This window comes from Piliocolobus tephrosceles, chromosome 6 (assembly GCF_002776525.5).
Source record: "Piliocolobus tephrosceles isolate RC106 chromosome 6, ASM277652v3, whole genome shotgun sequence".
In the NCBI taxonomy this organism is placed as follows: domain Eukaryota; kingdom Metazoa; phylum Chordata; class Mammalia; order Primates; family Cercopithecidae; genus Piliocolobus; species Piliocolobus tephrosceles.
In genome coordinates this window covers 110,299,582-110,317,589 of record NC_045439.1, presented here as the reverse complement: position 1 = coordinate 110,317,589, position 18,008 = coordinate 110,299,582, and the positions used below count along the sequence as shown (strand labels likewise).

General features: G+C 38.2%; 1 protein-coding gene across 6 annotated transcripts in view; it reads right to left on the bottom strand.

The window, feature by feature from the left end:
* Positions 1 to 8,687: 8,687 nt before the first annotated feature.
* The window catches only part of RFX7 (regulatory factor X7), a 158,138-nt gene continuing 148,817 nt past the window's right edge, over positions 8,688 to 18,008 (bottom strand). For all 6 annotated transcript variants that reach the window (XM_023228670.2, XM_023228672.2, XM_023228671.2 and 3 more), the window contains 2 exons: positions 16,212 to 16,507; positions 8,688 to 14,758 (listed from right to left, as the gene is read on the bottom strand). In XM_023228670.2, coding sequence (XP_023084438.1) covers positions 11,486 to 14,758; positions 16,212 to 16,507 — 3,569 coding nt within the window. In that variant the 3' untranslated portion in view covers positions 8,688 to 11,485. The remainder of the gene's footprint in view (positions 14,759 to 16,211; positions 16,508 to 18,008) is intronic.

Sequence of the window (18,008 nt, the reverse complement as noted above, 5' to 3'; positions counted from 1 at the left end):
CTCATATAGTCTTAGTTTTACAACAGGTATTTAAGGCTCAGTGCCAGTCCTTAGGTTGACTTCTCTCTAGTCATTTGGATGTCCAAAGTTTATTGTCTAGAAAATTCCTCAGGAAATCTGCAAGAAAACAATATAGAATGCCTGTGTCTCACAGTGTTTCCCGCAGAGGATGGTGTCACACTTAGATTTTCTCCGACCTAAGTGAGAAGTGGTATCTTCGTGTAGTTTTAGTTCGTATTTCTCTTATTATGAGTCAGATTGAGCGTTTTTTTTTTTTTTTTTTTCATGTCTAAGTGTTACTGGAAAGGAGTCCTGATCCAGACCCCAAGAGAGGGCTCGTGCAAGAAAGAATTAGGGGTGAGTCCACAGGGTAAAGTGAAAGTAAGTTTATTAAGAACGTGAAGAAAGAATAGTACTCCATGGACAGAGCAGGACGTTCCCAAAAGCAAGAGGAGGACCATGTTCGCCTTAGGTGCAATGTTTGTTTGTACATAAGAAAACAAAGCAAAAAATCATGGGGAGATGTATTCTCCTACAAGGGTTTGCCACAAAGATTGCTCATCTTTGTTTAACTGCTATCTTCTGCAAGACTCTATATTATTATGTTGAAAGCAAAACTTACTCTTAAACTAAAAGTGCTTTTGTTTTTAAGATATTGGGACATCAGGACATTTCCTGGGTCTGTTATATCCTGGGTCTGTTAAGTTCTGGGTCAATTCAGTAAACCTTGTTAATGTGTTCCTTTAATATTATTAACCTGTTTCTTTTAACCGTAAACATCCTGTGGCTGTGAATGTCTAACCTGTTGGGAATGTGGCCCAGCAGGTCTCAGCTTCATTTTACCCAGGCAGCCCCTGTTCAAGATGGAGTTGCTCTGGTTTGAACACCTCTGACACAATGACCATTTCTTTTTCTGTGAGCTGTCTGTTAATATCTTTGTGCATTTTTCTATTAGATTTGGCCTTCTGCCTCCCACCATTTTAGGACTTCTCTCCATATTAGGGATATTACCCCTAATATGGATATAAAGGGATATGTATGTGATATAAGTTGCAATATCTCTTCCTAGTTTGCCATTTGTTGCCTGACTTTACTTATAGGGCATTTTTGCCATGTGACGCTATATGTAATGCCTTGTTGGGCTAGCTCTTCAGACACTCCTTTCTTTTCAGATTTTTTGGGCTATACTTATCTATGTTCTCATTTTAAATGTATATCAAATTTTTCAAGCTCTAGAAAAGAATTGGCATTTTTGTGGGAATCATGTTAAATGTATTAATTAAGTGGGGTGCATTGATGTCTTTATGATGTTGACTCTTCTTATCTAAGTATGTTTTCCTGTTCCATTTGTTCTGGTCTACCTTGGGCCTATCAGTAAAAAAGTTTTTTTTTTTTGAGATGGAGTCTCACTGTTGCCCAGGCTAGAGAGTGATGTGATCTTGGCTCACTGCAGCCTCCGCCTCCCAGGTTCAATCGATTCTCCTGGCTAAGCCTCCTGAGTAGCTGGGATTACAGGCACCTGCCACTGTGCCCAGCTAATTTTTGTAATTTTAGTAGAGACTGGGTTTCACCATGTTGGCAAGGCTGGTCTGGAACTCCTGATCTCATGTGATCCACCTGCCTCTGCCTCCCAAAGTGCTGGGATTACAGGTGTGAGACATCGTACCCGGCCAGTAGAAGTGTTTTAAAGGTGTTTTTAATATATATTTCTTAAGTTCATGCTTGGATATTTTATCTTTTCTGTTATTAGCATAAAAAGGGTCTTCTCTTGCATTGTATTTTCTAACTAGTTATTGCTTATTTCTATGAAGGCTATTGACTTCTGAATATCAAAGGTTTTTGAGTTAAGGATTGCTATGATGGCATTGTATAGAAATTATTACAGAAGTTATAAATAATTTGCTATTTCAAGTGAGAAATTAATCCATCAACCAAGGCAGGGTCAGGAGGGAAAGGAAGAAATAGATATGTATCTCAAAAGTATGGGACTTGGAAACTCATTTGATGTTGAGGAAAGGGTGAAGGAAAGGGCATGTGAGCTTTCTTTGTTTTCTTTTCTTTTTCTTTCTTTTTTTTTTTTTTTAATATGGAGTCTCACTCTGTTACCCAGGCTGGAGTGCAGTGGCGTGATTTTGGCTCACTGCAACCTCAGCCTCCTGTGTTCAAGCAATTCTCCTGCCTCAGCCTCCCAAGTAGCTGGGATTACAGGCACCCACCACCACGCCTGGTTAATTTTTGTATTTTTAGTAGAGATGGGTTTTTGCCATATTGGCCAGGCTGGACTCAAACTCCTGACCTCAAGTGATCCACCCACCTCAGCCTCCCAAAGTGCTGGGATTACAGGCATGAGCCAGTATGCCTGGCCACATGAGCTTTCAACTGGTAACTGCAATTGATAACATTTTTAACAGAAAATAGGAAGCGGAGAAGGTTGGAGAAAAAGAGAAAGTATTTCAGTTTGGGCATTTAGATTTTGAGAGTGGAAGTAAATAGAGGTCAAGTGTTAAAATTTAGATTTGGAAGTCATCAATAGAGCTGTAGGAGTTTCTGAAATGACTAGGGAGAAAAACTAGAATAATAAGAGAAGAACAAATGACAGAATGTCAAAGAATTTTTATATTTAAATAACAGGTAGAGGAAGTTGGTCCCTGAAAGAAACTGAGAATGAAGGATCTGAGAGGTAGAAGGTGAATGAGAATACAAAGTCATACAAACCAAAGGAACAGGGACTTGGCTTATCAATTGTGAAAAATTACCAGTACTTCTTAAGGCAGCAATCTCAGAACTGTTAGGAAGGTGAGCTAAGACTGTGAAGAATTCAGTAAAGAGATATGTTAACTAGGAATGGGTTTGTGGTAGGAAATTTATACTGTGTGTTTCAAACACATGAAGTCCAAATATAAGAGGTCTCATGTTTCAAATAATGTATGTTGATATCAGTTAAACAAATATGCTCGGATATAAATAGCTTGGCTTAAATTAAAATGTTTACTAATACTTCTTATTTATTGCCATTAATTCAAAGTTCAGTGCTTTACCTGAATATAGATTTATACTTTACCTTCTGACAGATGTGTATGTGGTGGGGATAGTGGGAGGCTTCAGGTAAAATATAACATTTAAGTGCTAAAAAGGACAGTAATTTTTCCCACTCTCAGATAAATGTCTGTTCTTGCACACAGGTATTTATAATTATAACCTCTTAGTCTTAGGGTTTACAACATATTGTCATATTTCACGGAGATTCACAAGATTCTGGGAAGTAACTAGGACAGGGATCATTATTTCTAAAAGTGCAGAGACGGTAAAATAATGATAGAACCAGGTCCGGATCTAAGATATTCTTGACTCCTAGCCCACAGGCATATGTTATGAGTCAGGGTGGAGTGTAGAAAATGTTTCTTCTAGGTATTTTAAACAGAAAAGGATTTAATGCAGACGTTTAAGTGCTTATAAATACAGTTGGCCCTTGATACCATGGGTTCCTCATCTGTAGATTGAACCAACCACAGACTGAAAATATCTGGGGAAAAAACCCAATAAATAACACAACAAGAAAAATGTACCAATAAAAATAATACAGTATAACCACTATTTACATAGTATTTATGCTTTTTTTTTTTTTTTTTTTTGGGATGGAATCTCTCTTTGTTGCCCAGGCTAGAGTGCAGTGATGTAATCTTGGCTTACTGCAACCTCCGCCTCCCGGGTACAAGCAATTCTCCAGCCTCAGCCTCCCAAGTAGCTGGGATTACAGGAGTGCACCACCATGCCTGGCTAATTTTTGTATTTTTAGTAGAGACAGGGTTTCATCATGTTGGCCAAGCTGGTCTCAAACTCCTGATCTCAAGTGATCCACCTGCCTCAGCCTCCTAAAGTGCTGGGATTACCAGCCTGAGCCACCGTGCCTGGCTTGCATTGGGCTTTGTAAGTAATCTGTAGATGACTTAAAGTATACAGGAGGATGTGCATAGGCTATATGCAAATGCTATGCCATTTGCCATTTTATGTAAGGGATTGGAGCATCTGTAGATTTTGTTATCCCTAGGGATCCTGGAACCAATCCCTGCCCAGATACTGAGGGACAACTGTAAGTGGAAAAACTGTAAGGTAGTAGACTACCTCCAGAAATGACTCCTGGAACAATATGGTAGAGCTGATTATCAGGGGAATCACCCTTGAGTTTGTTTCTGAAATTACCGCAGAGAGCAGGAAGCCACACTAGGAAGTTGCTGATACTGTTGGTACCATCACTACAGCACTTGACCATCTCTTGACATTCACAAAATTGGTGATTTGGCACTGGAACATGAACCTTCAAACCTAAGAATCACAAGAATAGACTCTAGAACACTGCAGCTAAAAGACTCTCCATCAGCTTGCTTGCAAGAAAAAGTCACCAAAAAGTAGTAGGAAGATGGCTTCTGCTTCAATGTTTTTTTCCTTCACATCTTTCAAGAACAAATCTAATAGATGAAATGTAATTCATATCCAGAATATAGCTGTGAGGAAGTCTAGAAAATGTAGTTGTTGGTTTTCCTGCCCCTTCATACAAGGAGGAAGCTGGAACAGAAATTGAGCAAGCCGATCTATATTTGCCACAGTAAGCTTAGTGTGTGTTCATTCAAAATGTCGGCAAAAATAATGAACAGGCCAGAACCATGTGGCACAGCAGTAGAAATGGTTGCCAGATGGATATCATTACTAATATTCAAGTAAGTTTGAATGGTTATAATAGGTCATGGTTATAATTGGCGGAGCTGAGACTTCGACCTAGGTCTGACCAGAATGCTATATTGCCTTTCAATTTGATCAGCAGCTTAGAATTCATCTACTCTTATTTCTGCCTCCCCCAACCTCCAAAGCTATGAAAGGGCATTTTTCTAGGATCCTCTCCTGATTTGCCAATCCCAATGAAAAAGAGATGCAGTTTGCGTTTCCTAGGGTATGTGGGGCATCCATGATGGTTTTAGCAATCACCATGTGACTCTAACATTCCCTACTCCTGCTTAAAACCTTCTAGCAGCTATGTTGGCTAGAATTGGGATTTGTGTTGAGTGACAGAGACTCAAAATAGACTCAAAATAAGTGTGAGTTAAACCAGAAAGAAATTTATTTCTCTCATGTAAAACATATCCAGAGGTAAGCAGTCAGGACTACTTGAGCAGCTTCCCTCCCAAAGTCATCAGGCCTTGGGCTCCTTGTATCTTGTTGCTCAATCATACTCAGCATGTGTCTTTAACATGAAGTCCAGGAGGGCTGCTTGAGTTATAGCCATCACATTTGCATTCCAGCCAGCAGAGAGGAAGGACAAGAACACTGCAAAAGAAGTAGCACCCAAACCTTTTGGTTACATCTCTTTGAGTACTTGGTAAATGTCTCCACTTAACTGCGAGGGAAGTTGGCAGCTGTAGCCTTTTGGTCAGATGGCTGTGTGCTCAGCTAAAAATCAAGGACTTTCACAGTAAGGAAGACGGGGAGAATGCATACTACTGATAAACATCCACCTCTGCTATAGTGACCTCATTGAATCCTGCAAAGACATTCACTGTCTTTTTCATTATATTGCAGAATTTCAAAATGGCAGGTGTCTTCTCTAGCACCTTGTACAGAGACTGACATATTTCAGGCACTTTATCATCCCTTAAAAAAAAGTCCCATTTTTATTTTGACGAAATTTTAAGTGATTTAAATATAAATATGACTAGAGTATAACTCTATGAAATGTGCTTGAAAAGCTGTGTGGAAAACAAAATTTTGTATTTAAATCTTCATTCTCCTAATACATCAGGGTATTTCTATGGAGAGAAGGGAGGGAAAAGGATTCAAGTAATTTGGAGGAAAGTTACAAACTACAGGTAAATCTAAAAGCAACAAAAATGAAAAAGAATCGTTGACATATAAGGATGGGAGGTTAAAAAGAAATAAAGAACTCCACAAAAATCAAACTCAATTCTAAATTTAAAACCAGAATGAAAATTTCAAAGAAGCAACCAGATCACACAACTGCAGTAGGTACATTGTGAACACATATCTTTATAGCATAATGGTATGAAGTAGGATTTGAAATTAAGATAATCCTGGCTCTTCCTGTTATTATGTTACCTCCACCAGTTAATCTCTGAATTAAATTTTCTCACCTGAAAAATAAGATTCGCTAAAAATTGTTACAATGAGGACATGAGAATATATGCAAACTATTTAACACTGGGTCTAATGCAAAGAAATACTCTATATACCACAGTAATATCACTCTCATGATACATTTTATTTATATGACTATCTTCTCCTCTCCAAGAATTAAGTACTTCTTAAAAATCAAATCTTGTAAAATGTAGTCTTTTTGTTTTCATTCGTTCTTCTAAGCAGATTATAGTAACAGGACTGGCATACATATTTTTAAAATTTCAGATTGTGAAATACTGATGTGATCCCATCCATAAATTTATAATTTTAATTATTTAAAAATTCATTTATAACAATGCATGTCAAAATAAATCTGTACTTCAAATTTAACAAAATAAAAAGTTTGGTCTTATGCTGTAGGAGCTGAGGCAACTTGCATTTATGATACTCAATAATACCTGATTTTTCAGCTCATAGTGGGAAGGCAAGATACTAGTTAACACCAGTAAACTTATACTTAGTTCAGAAGATTTCAAATTCTTATTTTCTTCTACGTAGTGTATTATACATATTGTTGGCACTTAACAAAGAACATGTACTTAACTCTTTATGATTGTAAGCCCCTCAGAGGTGAGTACAAGATCTTATACATCTTACCTAGCTATTTTTTGCAGTGACCGCTACTGGTTGCCTCCCAAATGGCAAGTCTCTAATATCTTCCCTAGGTGATGGAACTCATTTAAGACGAATGACCGCATGCTCCAGGAAATGGGCCCCTCTCTTACCTATAAAACATTAATTAAGGATCTAAGCTAAGTAATTGGCCTTAGGGTGAGCCTTTGTCTCATACAATGAGACTAATAGAGTGTGTGTATGGAGTGCTTAATGGAAGATTCTGAGATTTTTTTCTCTCTGATAAAAGGCTATGAGAACTGCTTACTATCCTGCTTGGGATGTTATGAGGGTATAACATCTGAGCTGTGGCAGTCATCTTGTGACCATGAGGTAAAAGACACAGCAAAGCAAAGCTGAAGATGATGGAACAGAAACACAGAAAAACAGGATCCAGTGCCTGTAAACAATGAACCATTGAATGAACCCTTGAACCTCCTATCTCCAACATTATTAAGCGAAAAGTAAGCGTCCTTATGGTTTAAGCCAGTGTTGGGTTTTCAATTACTTGCAACCAAAATCACCTCAGGTGTTATACAGTATTTTCACCCCCAGAATTTCTTACTGGTTGACTTTATGCACTGGTTATTTTATTTACTTATTTATTTATTTATTTATTTTTCTGAGACGGAGTCTCGCTCTGTCGCCCGGGCTGGAGTGCAGTGGCGGGATCTCAGCTCACTGCAAGCTCCGCCTCCCGGGTTCACGCCATTCTCCTGCCTCAGCCTCCTGAGTAGCTGGGACTACAGGCACCCGCCACCTCGCCTGGCTAGTTTTTTGTACTTTTTTTAGTAGAGACGGGGTTTCACCGTGTTAGCCAGGATGGTCTCGATCTCCTGACCTCGTGATCCGCCCGTCTCGGCCTCCCAAAGTGCTGGGATTACAGGCTTGAGCCACCGCGCCCGGCCTGCACTGGTTCTTATGTTTGCCTGCTCTGACATTTTACCCTTCCATGTCACTGAGCACTGAGGATCCTAACATACTTATTTTATAGTAGTATCTAGGTAGTTCATTACTTATGATTTTCTCGAGTGATTGCCTTTCTTAGGATTAGTTTCATTTTCTTCAAGTACTTTTGAATTTTGATTTGCAGGCTCAGCTTGCATGGGAGCCTTCCTCCTCTTTACCTCTCCCTTCCTAATCTCCGCTCCTTTCCTTTTGTAATTGCTTCATACTGCCTGTTCAAACTGAGGGCTCCAGATCTGTGGTGACAGTGGAACTATCACAGATCTACAAAGATCTATGTAAACAGAGGAGTAGGCTGTGTGACTCAAGATCTGTCTACAATATATATAAATTACAGTCCCAGGCACTGGTTGTTGTTGCTTCTCAGTTTCAAGAGCGAGGAAACTCCATTCAAGACCCTGGTTTCATTACTTTGCAGGAGCTGACATTTCTGGCTACTTCGGTCTGCTTCCAGACCTATAGCCCAGGTTCTGGCTTATAAATTCATTACACTTATCAGTTTGTTATTTCTGGTACTTGGAAATGTCTATACTGCTTCTGAACACAGTTATGCTTTAAATTTTTCTCATTTTCTATTCAAAGCTCCAGAAATACACTTACCTAGGTACTCCATAGGCTAACATTTAAAAATAAACACTATGTGAAAGAGAAAAAGATGGCTTTTTGGACAACATAAAGTTCTGTGCCATGCACCATTCATTGGTAATAATCCTAAGTGAACAGCAGAGTTTTGATGAGTGAAATAAGATCTGTGTCTTCTTCTGGATAAATAGCACATAGCAGATCAGCAGCTCTGTTCTGCTTTCTGCTGATTTCTATTCACTCCCTAAAGTTCATGACATCAAAGGAAGAATAACACTGGGTCTGTTTAAAAAATGTGCTGCCTATATAAAATATGTCCCATAAAACACCTTCAGATCCAGTCAGTTTAATATAAAATGTTTTTAATTGTTTTTGAAAACATTTAAAAAACAATTTTTGAGCACTTTTAATAAAAAAAGAGAACTGAAATGCTACCGCAATATTCAACTACTGTAGTTTCAGCAGGTACAACAGACAACAAAACACTGGGGAAATCTGACTTTTTGCACTAAATGAAACATGAAACAGGGCTTGTTTTTGTCATTTATCATGTAGTAAAGCACATTATAGTACAAGACTATTATATGAACCTCAGATGCACTGCACAAAAAACACTTTCCTTCTTTTCAGTTCAAAAGTCAGTGCTTATTGCAATTATATGCAAAATTATTTACTTCATGAAGTCTTATGATAAACAGTATGCAAAATGTTTCAAACATCAAAACAATAAAAATAATCTGGAACAGAACATATTCAACAATAACTAAGCAGAATTAGTAAACATAAAGTAAATAACCTGTGAATAACTATGTCTGGTTAACACTGAACCAGTTTCAATACAGCGAAGAAAAAAAAGAGTGGTTACAGGAATCCTAGTACTGTACAAGATAAGTCAGTAACACTCATGCACATTTTGTGATCATGTATTAACATGGTGAAGCAAACTAAACTTAATTCTTCCTGCTGTAATATTCTCATGTAAGAGAATAATAGAAATATCTCATTGAGATCAATGCACATTGCTACATAAGACAATTTTATCTGTCACTTTGATGACATTTTGTCTTTTCATAATGAAACACATTTAAAAAGTTTAATCTGTGGACTGTATTGGTTGCATTTATCCTAAGAGATGTGCCTACCACAGGTTCAACAAATTTAGTGCAATATATGAACCCCAGAAAGTTTGCTGGACGAATTCAACCAAATTTAAAGAGTTTGCTGCAATACTGTACAAGGGGTTAAAAATCCTCCAGTCTTAATATTTTTATCAAAGAAGATTTCCATTATTTTTATATTAGTAGGAAGCTAATAATGTAAACAAGGGATTAGAATGGCCTCAAAATCTCCTTTTCAGAGTATCTCATAAAGAAAGGCTCCCATCATTTGTTAGAAGAAATCACACAGTTTCCTTTGGGTATTGCATACTTTGGTGTGCAGTAGTGCTGTGTCTCAATGTACAGTGAAGAAATAACTAGCATCAAGAAAAAAATACCTAATAAATCATGAAATCAAGATAACAGCAAACGAACACACACAAATGCCAGTAACTAAGACATACCAATATATAAACCTCTGCGCCAACTCTAGCACCATTTTTTATCAAAATATGTTAATACCCTACCTTGCAAATTTATTGAACAACAAAACCTTATTAAACCCTTCAGCACATTTGCTAAATATTCATTGATTGTAGTCTTCTGATTGGCTTACTAAGGGAAAGGAAAGCTTAGCTAGGTTCAAGGTAGCATAGCAAATGGTTTTATGTTAGCTTTAAAAACAATGGCAATTTAACAATCTCTTTGAAAGTGATCTTGAAACTCACTTAAATGGAGCTTTCAACCAGTGAGTAGGTTTGTGTCAACATGCAACTCATAAATAATTATTCACAAAACAAAATGGGAGCCATAGAGAGAAACATTTTAAAACAAATCCTGAGTTCTTATTTTGCAATTGCGGTTATCACAATAAATAAATTAAACAAGTAATAAAATGCTCCTCTTCTTCAAGTACTGTTGATATCCCCTTTGTTTCATCAGAGATATAAAGATTTGTGGCTTCAGACCTTAGGTGGTGAAATGTTTTTTGTTGTTTTTTATGTTATCCTCCTTCCTGTTTTTCAAAGGGATCCTATGATCAAACTACGTTACTATATTCAGGAGTGAGGGAGTCACTCAGTTGAAGAGGAAAAAAACTGATTATGGTGGAATATTTTAACGAAAAATTTCAAAGTAAATCTCAATTAGAATCTCAGTATGTACATGCAGCCATTGTGATGAAACTAAGAGAATGCTTTTGTTCTCCTTCTCATTCCCCTAACAAATAATAAAACATAAAGCATTTTTCTAACATGCTTGTATTTATTATATTAAATTACAAATGCCTGGAGTTACATTTACTTGTTTTGTGTGTGCGTGCCTGCGCATCTATGTGTGCTAGCTCCATATTAAAATCAACATTTAAAAATAATGCAAGGTCACAAATATAAATGGCTACTTGTTTTTTTCTCTTAAAAATTTTAGTGCAGCTTTGCTTTCCTTAAAGTAATATTTAATTTTCCATTATTTTCTATTTAAGCCCTTCATCGTGGGTGTAAATGGTACTGAAGCCCCAGAAAGTCCTACAGAGATTTTTCATCCTACAGTAGCTCTATGCTTCAAGCCTAAATATTTTATAATAACCTGAATATTATCCCTGTTTCAAGGAAGACTTTCTTGTCTACAGTTCACCTTAGCTATGATTTTATATCTAAAAGATAATGCCAACAACAAAATAGCCTATACCTAAAATTGATGGTTTATTCTGAGTTCTGTGCAGATCATCTGATGAAATGAAACTAACTTATACAAAATAAACATTGACTGCTCTTGTAACAGCTGGATAGTCAATCAATGTGAATAAATGGGGCATATTATAAAATTTAAAACCTAATACTTGTTCTTCTACAGCCTACTGTCTTTAGACACTTGTTAAGAACTGAGGCAAGTCTAACCATTTCCTACTGAAGAAACCACTTCTGCAGCAAACGCTTTTAAAATGTCACAATTAATAGTATTTCTGCTGCGGGAGGCACTTCCATTAAGACAAATACAATACATATGTCTTTAGATACAGTGTGCTACATATTATAAAACACAATTTAACCCAACATTTCAACAGTAGGATGGTCCTTGCTTTCTATCCATTCAAAACCTGACGAAGTCATAGAATTCATGGATTCACTGCAAATTTGTTGAAATAATGGGTCGTTCTTTAATTCTTCCAGTGTAGCTTCATCATCTTGTCCCTGCTGACGACCTGGATCAAACAGTAGATTTGGGTCTAAAGTATTCAAATCATTGATGCTGCCTGAGAGCTCAGAAGACAACCTGATATCACTAGAGAAATCAGATGCAGTATTTGTGAGATCAGATGCTACCTGACCTACCAGCTGCTGGTTGGTTTGCAAGCTGTCTCCACTCAACAGGTCTTTAACAGTGCTATTGAAATCCAACTGCTGCTCTCCAATTTCTGATTGTGCTTGATTATCTCCAGGAGAAAAATTGATCTGATCGGTGCTATTACTTTTGGTGAGGTAAGATGGTGTTTGGAATTCATAAACAGAAGTGCTGGAATCAATCATATTTTGTGGGTTGGCACTAGGAAAAACAGTGGAAGGTTCCAAAATCTGAGTGAGATTCATCCGGGCTGTATAATTAGAGGGCAGGTTGTTCATTCCCAAACCTCTCACTGCATCATCATTGTCAGAATCAAGTTTACTCAACAAAACATTGGTTATTTTTTTACTGTTTGCTTGCTTCTGAAGAGCGTTTGGGAAGGCTGTCTGCATCATGACTGTCAATGGAACTGACTGGCTTCTTTGAGCTATGTTGTTGGCACATGCATCTGTGTGAACATTTGTGAAAACAACTTCTGGGGTAACTGGACTTCCAAAGGGGGTCACATTAGATCGTGGGATATTAGATACTGGATAGAGGGTGCTTCCACTAAGATTACGTTGGCGATGAACAGCAGGGCTCACACTCCGGCATCTGAAGTTGCTGCTGGCAGATGAATTAGTTCCCTTATTATCCAGAGGGGCAGGGACTGCAAAACCCTCCTGTTTGTTGGTGTTATTTACAGTGGCACCCTGATGCTGCACAGGAGAGACAGGAGTCAAACGACCAAAATGAGTGTCATGATGTCTGGATTGAGACTGGTAAGACTGTCCAGGCACAGCAAAAGCATGAGGTTTCCTGAAACGGTCTTCCACTAGTTCCTGATAGCTTGGGAGAATACCATGGCCAGAAACTGATGAATTACCAACCCCACTATACCCATTATTCATCCATTCAAGCTTGGTTTTGTCAGGGTGTGTGGCCATGGGTCTTTGCATCGGTTTCACAGGACTACTTGAGACAATGCTGGCATCATGATATGCCATACTGGAGCTTATTGGAGTAAATGCAAATGGATTCCTGCATTCAACAGGGCTGGGGGGAACACTACTGCTGCAGTTAGAATGTGGAGTACCAATGGGTGTATGTCGGCTACTTCCTAAAGCACTATCCACAGGTGTAGTCTGGGCTAGCCTGGAGCAAGGGCTCTCCCGTGATAGACTCTGAGATCCAGCAATCATTTCAGATGTTGGGGTTGGGGTTGGGGTTGGAGTAGGAGTGGGTGTGGGTGTAGGTGTGGGTGTATGGATTGGAGTACCATTGCTGTGGATTGGATGATAGAAGTGGGTGCTGGAGGTGTGAGATGACATTGGAGCTCCTGGAGTTACTGACTGACTCTGAAGGGTCATTCCCAAACAGTTGCCGTAAGAATGAGAATTGTTCATTGACATTTGCTGCTCCATAAGCACCAGCTCTTCCACAATACTATCTTGTGTAAGTTCATCATCAAAAGGAAAGTAGCTTTCATTTGTCTGGGAAACAGAAGGTTCAAACTCCTTCAGTTCAGATTGCAGAGGTAAGTGATCTGAAGAATGTGCTTGTATTTGATTTAAAGAAGATTCCTGTATCTGGCTATGTAGCTGCTGGCTATATGTGTCGTGTGGCATTCCTTCTAATTCCCACACGGACTTCTCTAAGTCATTGATATCAGAGTGCTCAGGAATTGTCATAACACTGATAGCTTGCTGTTGTTCACAGCTGGCAGATATCAACTCAGAATCCTTAGTGATTTGTTGCCATCCATTTGGATTAAAGCTGCCAACTGACTTTGAATCACTGTCCAAGAGAAAGACACTTCCTTCAAGTTTTACTTTTATATCTGGAGATGATGACGGGGTTGTTTGCTGTTCCAAAGCTGAATCACTGATAACAAGGGTAGAAGAATTCAAGGGTTGATTTGCTCCTATGTGTGAACTGACATTTACTGATACCTTGCTAGGAATCTGAGCACCTGCTGTTGAACCTTCTGTTTTCCCTGAATGTGGAACCTTTTGGTCCTTCTTAACACTGCCTTGTTTCTGCCCTTCTATGGTAGCTGCTGAAAGCTGTTCCACAATTGGTTTCTTTACAGGAGGCACCTGGGTCTCTTGCAATGTAGAAGACAGTCGTTTTCTTGGACTTTTAGTGCATAATTTAGGGTCTTTATTGATTGAGTCACCATTAGATGGTGAACTGGTGCTGGTGAAAGTTAAATTCTGAGAAGCAACTGATACAGTGATAGTGCTCTGATTATTGCCTGTTGACGTGCCTGGCAGAATTTCATTACAGCGACTTTTACATTTGGTCCTCTGGTCACAGATCTTAGTTGCTTTTATTTCAATGACACCTTCATTTGAAGGTTTCTGCAGTACTCCGTCTGTATTACTTTTCTGCCCCAAAAGGGCACTAGGTGTTTGGGGAGCTTTAGCCTCATCAGAGTTCTCTTGGCACTGTACAGGATGCTCATCTGATGATGTTTCGGGTTCCACTTTGACTTCCACAGCAGATGTTCCCCCCGCACTGCTGGTTCTGGACCCAGGAGACTGAAGTGACACAACAGAACCATTCTTGATCTGTGGAACACTTCTTGATTCTTCTGTCGTTCCTGTAGCACTGCTGACTGAGGCAGAATGTTTAAGAGGGGTGTTACTGTTGCTGGGTGTGAGGGATATTGTTGTCATTTTCACCACATTTAGAGAACTCATGTGTGAAGCGGGTACAACAGCAGTTTTGATGGGACTACTAGTAAAGAGGACAGTAGTTGGAGAGCGAATTGTGAGTGCACTGGTGTTGGCTGGTTTGGGTAAGATCTGAGGGTAACGGTGCCGGGCAGAACGATCCCCACCAGGACTGGCTGGAACGTTCTGGGGAGTCTTTGGTGCCTGTTTCACAGACTGCATGTGCTGAGTGACCACCTGTACATTGAGGGGAAGAACTTTGCCGTCAGAAGAACTCATTGGACTTGGTGAAGTTACCAATTGCCTAGTCCGTTGGACCTGTTAAAAGACAGCAAAAAATCAGATTTAACAAGTCTAGGCTGTAAATTGTAATTCATGTATCTGTATATACTTTTAAGGCATTCATTAAATGTTAACGTTAAAAAGAAAAAAGTTCCTATGTTAGAAGAGAGTTCTAGACCAGGTTCTACACAATCAGACACATAAATATAACAAATGCAACCATAACGCATTATAGTTAAAAAATATGTAAGAACATCATTAAGTCACTTTTCAGTTAACAAGACTAAAAGCTTCACACTTGTGATGAATATTTGCTGAAACAATGATTTAAGGGGGTTACAGGAAGAAGACATAAAATCTTGAAGAAACATACAACTGTAAAGGTTACCTACCAGAATCTATGCTAAGATGGCTCACTCATAGAGGAAATTGTCTTATAAATGTGTCTACCTTAAACGTCTGTAACTAAACCACTGCAAATAAGATACAACTAATATCGACCCCAGCTGCCCTATAGTGAACAGGGTGGTTACCATGTATTTCATATTTTAATAACATGATAATATGAACAAGAAAAACGATAAAATATCTCCTAAATATTACCAACATAACATAAAGTACCAACTTACTCTCATTTTAAAAGTCTCTTCATCATAACCTCAGTTGTGTGAGATAGAAAAGCAGGAGATTGTTTCCTTATCTACAACTAGAGGTTAATAAACTAGCTAAAGAATTTGGCCAAGGTTCTAGTCCTGTATCCGATAAGCCATAGATAGGCCTACATTTAAGTATTATCATTACACAATAGAATTTTGCTCCATCTGAATGTAAAAAAGAAAAGCATTTAACTTTTAAATAAAGTTTGCAATTAAATTATCTTGGCTTGGCTGGGTGGGATGGCTCACACTTATAATTCCAGTACTTTGGGACGCCAGGGCGGGTGGATCACTTGAGATCACGAGTTCAAGACCAGCCCGGCCAACTAAAAATACAAAATACAAAAAATACAAAAATTAGCTGGGTGTGGTGGTGAGTACCTGTAATCTCAGTTACTCGGGAGGCTGAGGCAGAAGAATTGCTTGAACCCAGGAGGTGGAGGCTGGAGTGAGCCGAGATTGTGGCACTGCACTCCAGTCTGGGAGACAGAGCAAGACTCTGTCTTAAAAAAAAAAAAAAGAAAAAAAAAAAATCTTGGCTCAGCCAGGGATGAAACAACTCTAAAAGTGAGAACTCACTCTTACATAAAGTTCTGAGTGGTTATGTGCATACTTTGTATGTCTTGGATCTTTATATTTTCAATAATGTTTCATAGCTTACTTTGTAATCAACAACATACATCCTGACTGAAAGACTGAAGGGGAATCTTCCTGTAGTCACAAAACCAGTTTATGGCTACACTTGTACTTGCCTTCTTTTCATCTGCCACTTTTAAATAAACAATTGATTTCCCACCATCCCAATAAGGCCAAATACTATTTAATTATATTACCGGAATGGGACTAGGGACAGCTGCCACAACGATACCAATAGGTTGAGGAGAAAGGATTGAAGGATTTCCATTAGGAAGATTCGTTACTCCATTGCTTGTAGCACTTTCTGATTTTTTTGCTGCGGATTCTCCTGGCAAAGGGGATTGTAGTTTCTGTTCTTGCTGCTTCTTCTGGATTTTCCGTTGCAACTGCTGTTTAGCATCAATTGGAGATGGCAAAGTCTTCACCTGAGGCTGAAAGGAATTACTTTCAGCTGTCGGTATAAAAGCAGAAGGCTGGGTAATTCCTTTAATTCCTGAAAATAAACAGAAAGGAAAGCTAAAATAAATACTCTCCTTTATAGAAGGCAGGTTCCTTTGAATTTCTTTGAAAATGTAGCCATCTACTGGACAAAGCAACCAAAATTTTAACTCACAATTTCTGTATAAAGCATTAGACTTCGAATTTATAAACAATTGTCAATATAGCTTTGTCATCTTATAATATGGTTCAACTCAGGTGACAGTTTCAGTTAAATCAACAACAGGATTTTAAACACAGTAGCTATATCATAAATGTGCAGAAGCTAAGATAAATGCCAACACAGCATTTTTACATTTTCTCAAAGGTCAGTAAATTTCCCTCCCCCATTTCTAATCAGAAATAAATACATGTATTTTCATGATTTTAATATTTAGCCCATGAGGGGCATTCAGTAATTCCATACATATTTGCTGAAGCCACTCCCCATAATGGAAAAAAAAAGACAGTTTTTAATTCTACCAGAAATTCATGGAAATAGGCATTATTATTATGTTGCTACTATACGATTATTCCAGTATGACCTAGAAGAAATTAAGAAGCAGAATTTCTTATTAAGACTAATGTTAAGATATTCCAAAAAGTGTCACTGCGAAAACCTTTAAAACAGTAAGATAAAGACTGAAAAAAACTGACAAAATAAGCAAAATACAAATTTTAGGAAAAATGGATTATATAATAAAATTAAAATGTTTAAAAAGCTCATTTCAGATTTTGGGCGTGGCAATGAGATCATTAGAAAGTAAGTTGTGGGCAATAAAAACAATGAAGAGAAGAAAGGGGAGGAACAACTATCCTGCTGGTACACTTTGGCCTTTAAGTCTTTTCTTTTCCCCATCCCAGTTTCTGCTTTTCATCATTCTAGTTAACAACAACAACTTGGTATGGGGAGCAGGAAATAGAGAATGAGGAGGCTATAACTCTCTCCCCACACTTGATAATGATGAGGATCTGTTGAATCCCCAGCCCCTTTTAAAAATCACGATTTTTCCTCTCAAATCCAGCTCCAATTGTTTTGCCCCTTCCTGACCCCAAGCCTCAGCTCTGGCTTCTCAGCACCCGCACCCCGGAGAGCCTCTGCCAATGGCTCACAAATTGGCTGTCTTATCCTTCCTGCCAGGGTTTTTAGATAGGAATGAGTTCCAAGCAGCTGACTTACAAAAGGACATTTGTAACACAACCTGTTCTTAATATGGAGACTATATTTATAAAAAACCAAATTCACCTTCAAAGGATGAAAATTAGTCTACTATCAAAGGTCTTTTTTGAAAAATATAGTAAGGGGCTGAGATCAAAATTTTGAGAGACATTCTCAAAATGTTCTGAGTAATGATACAATTGGTAAAGTGTTTACCCTCGCAGGCTGATTGCTTTCAAAAATGGAGTCTCTTTTTTATATACGTAATTTTTAGTACTTTTGTTTAAAAAACTCACACCTTTATTTACACTTATACCTTAAAAACTCATTCATTCAATTCATTCAATATTTCCCTCAG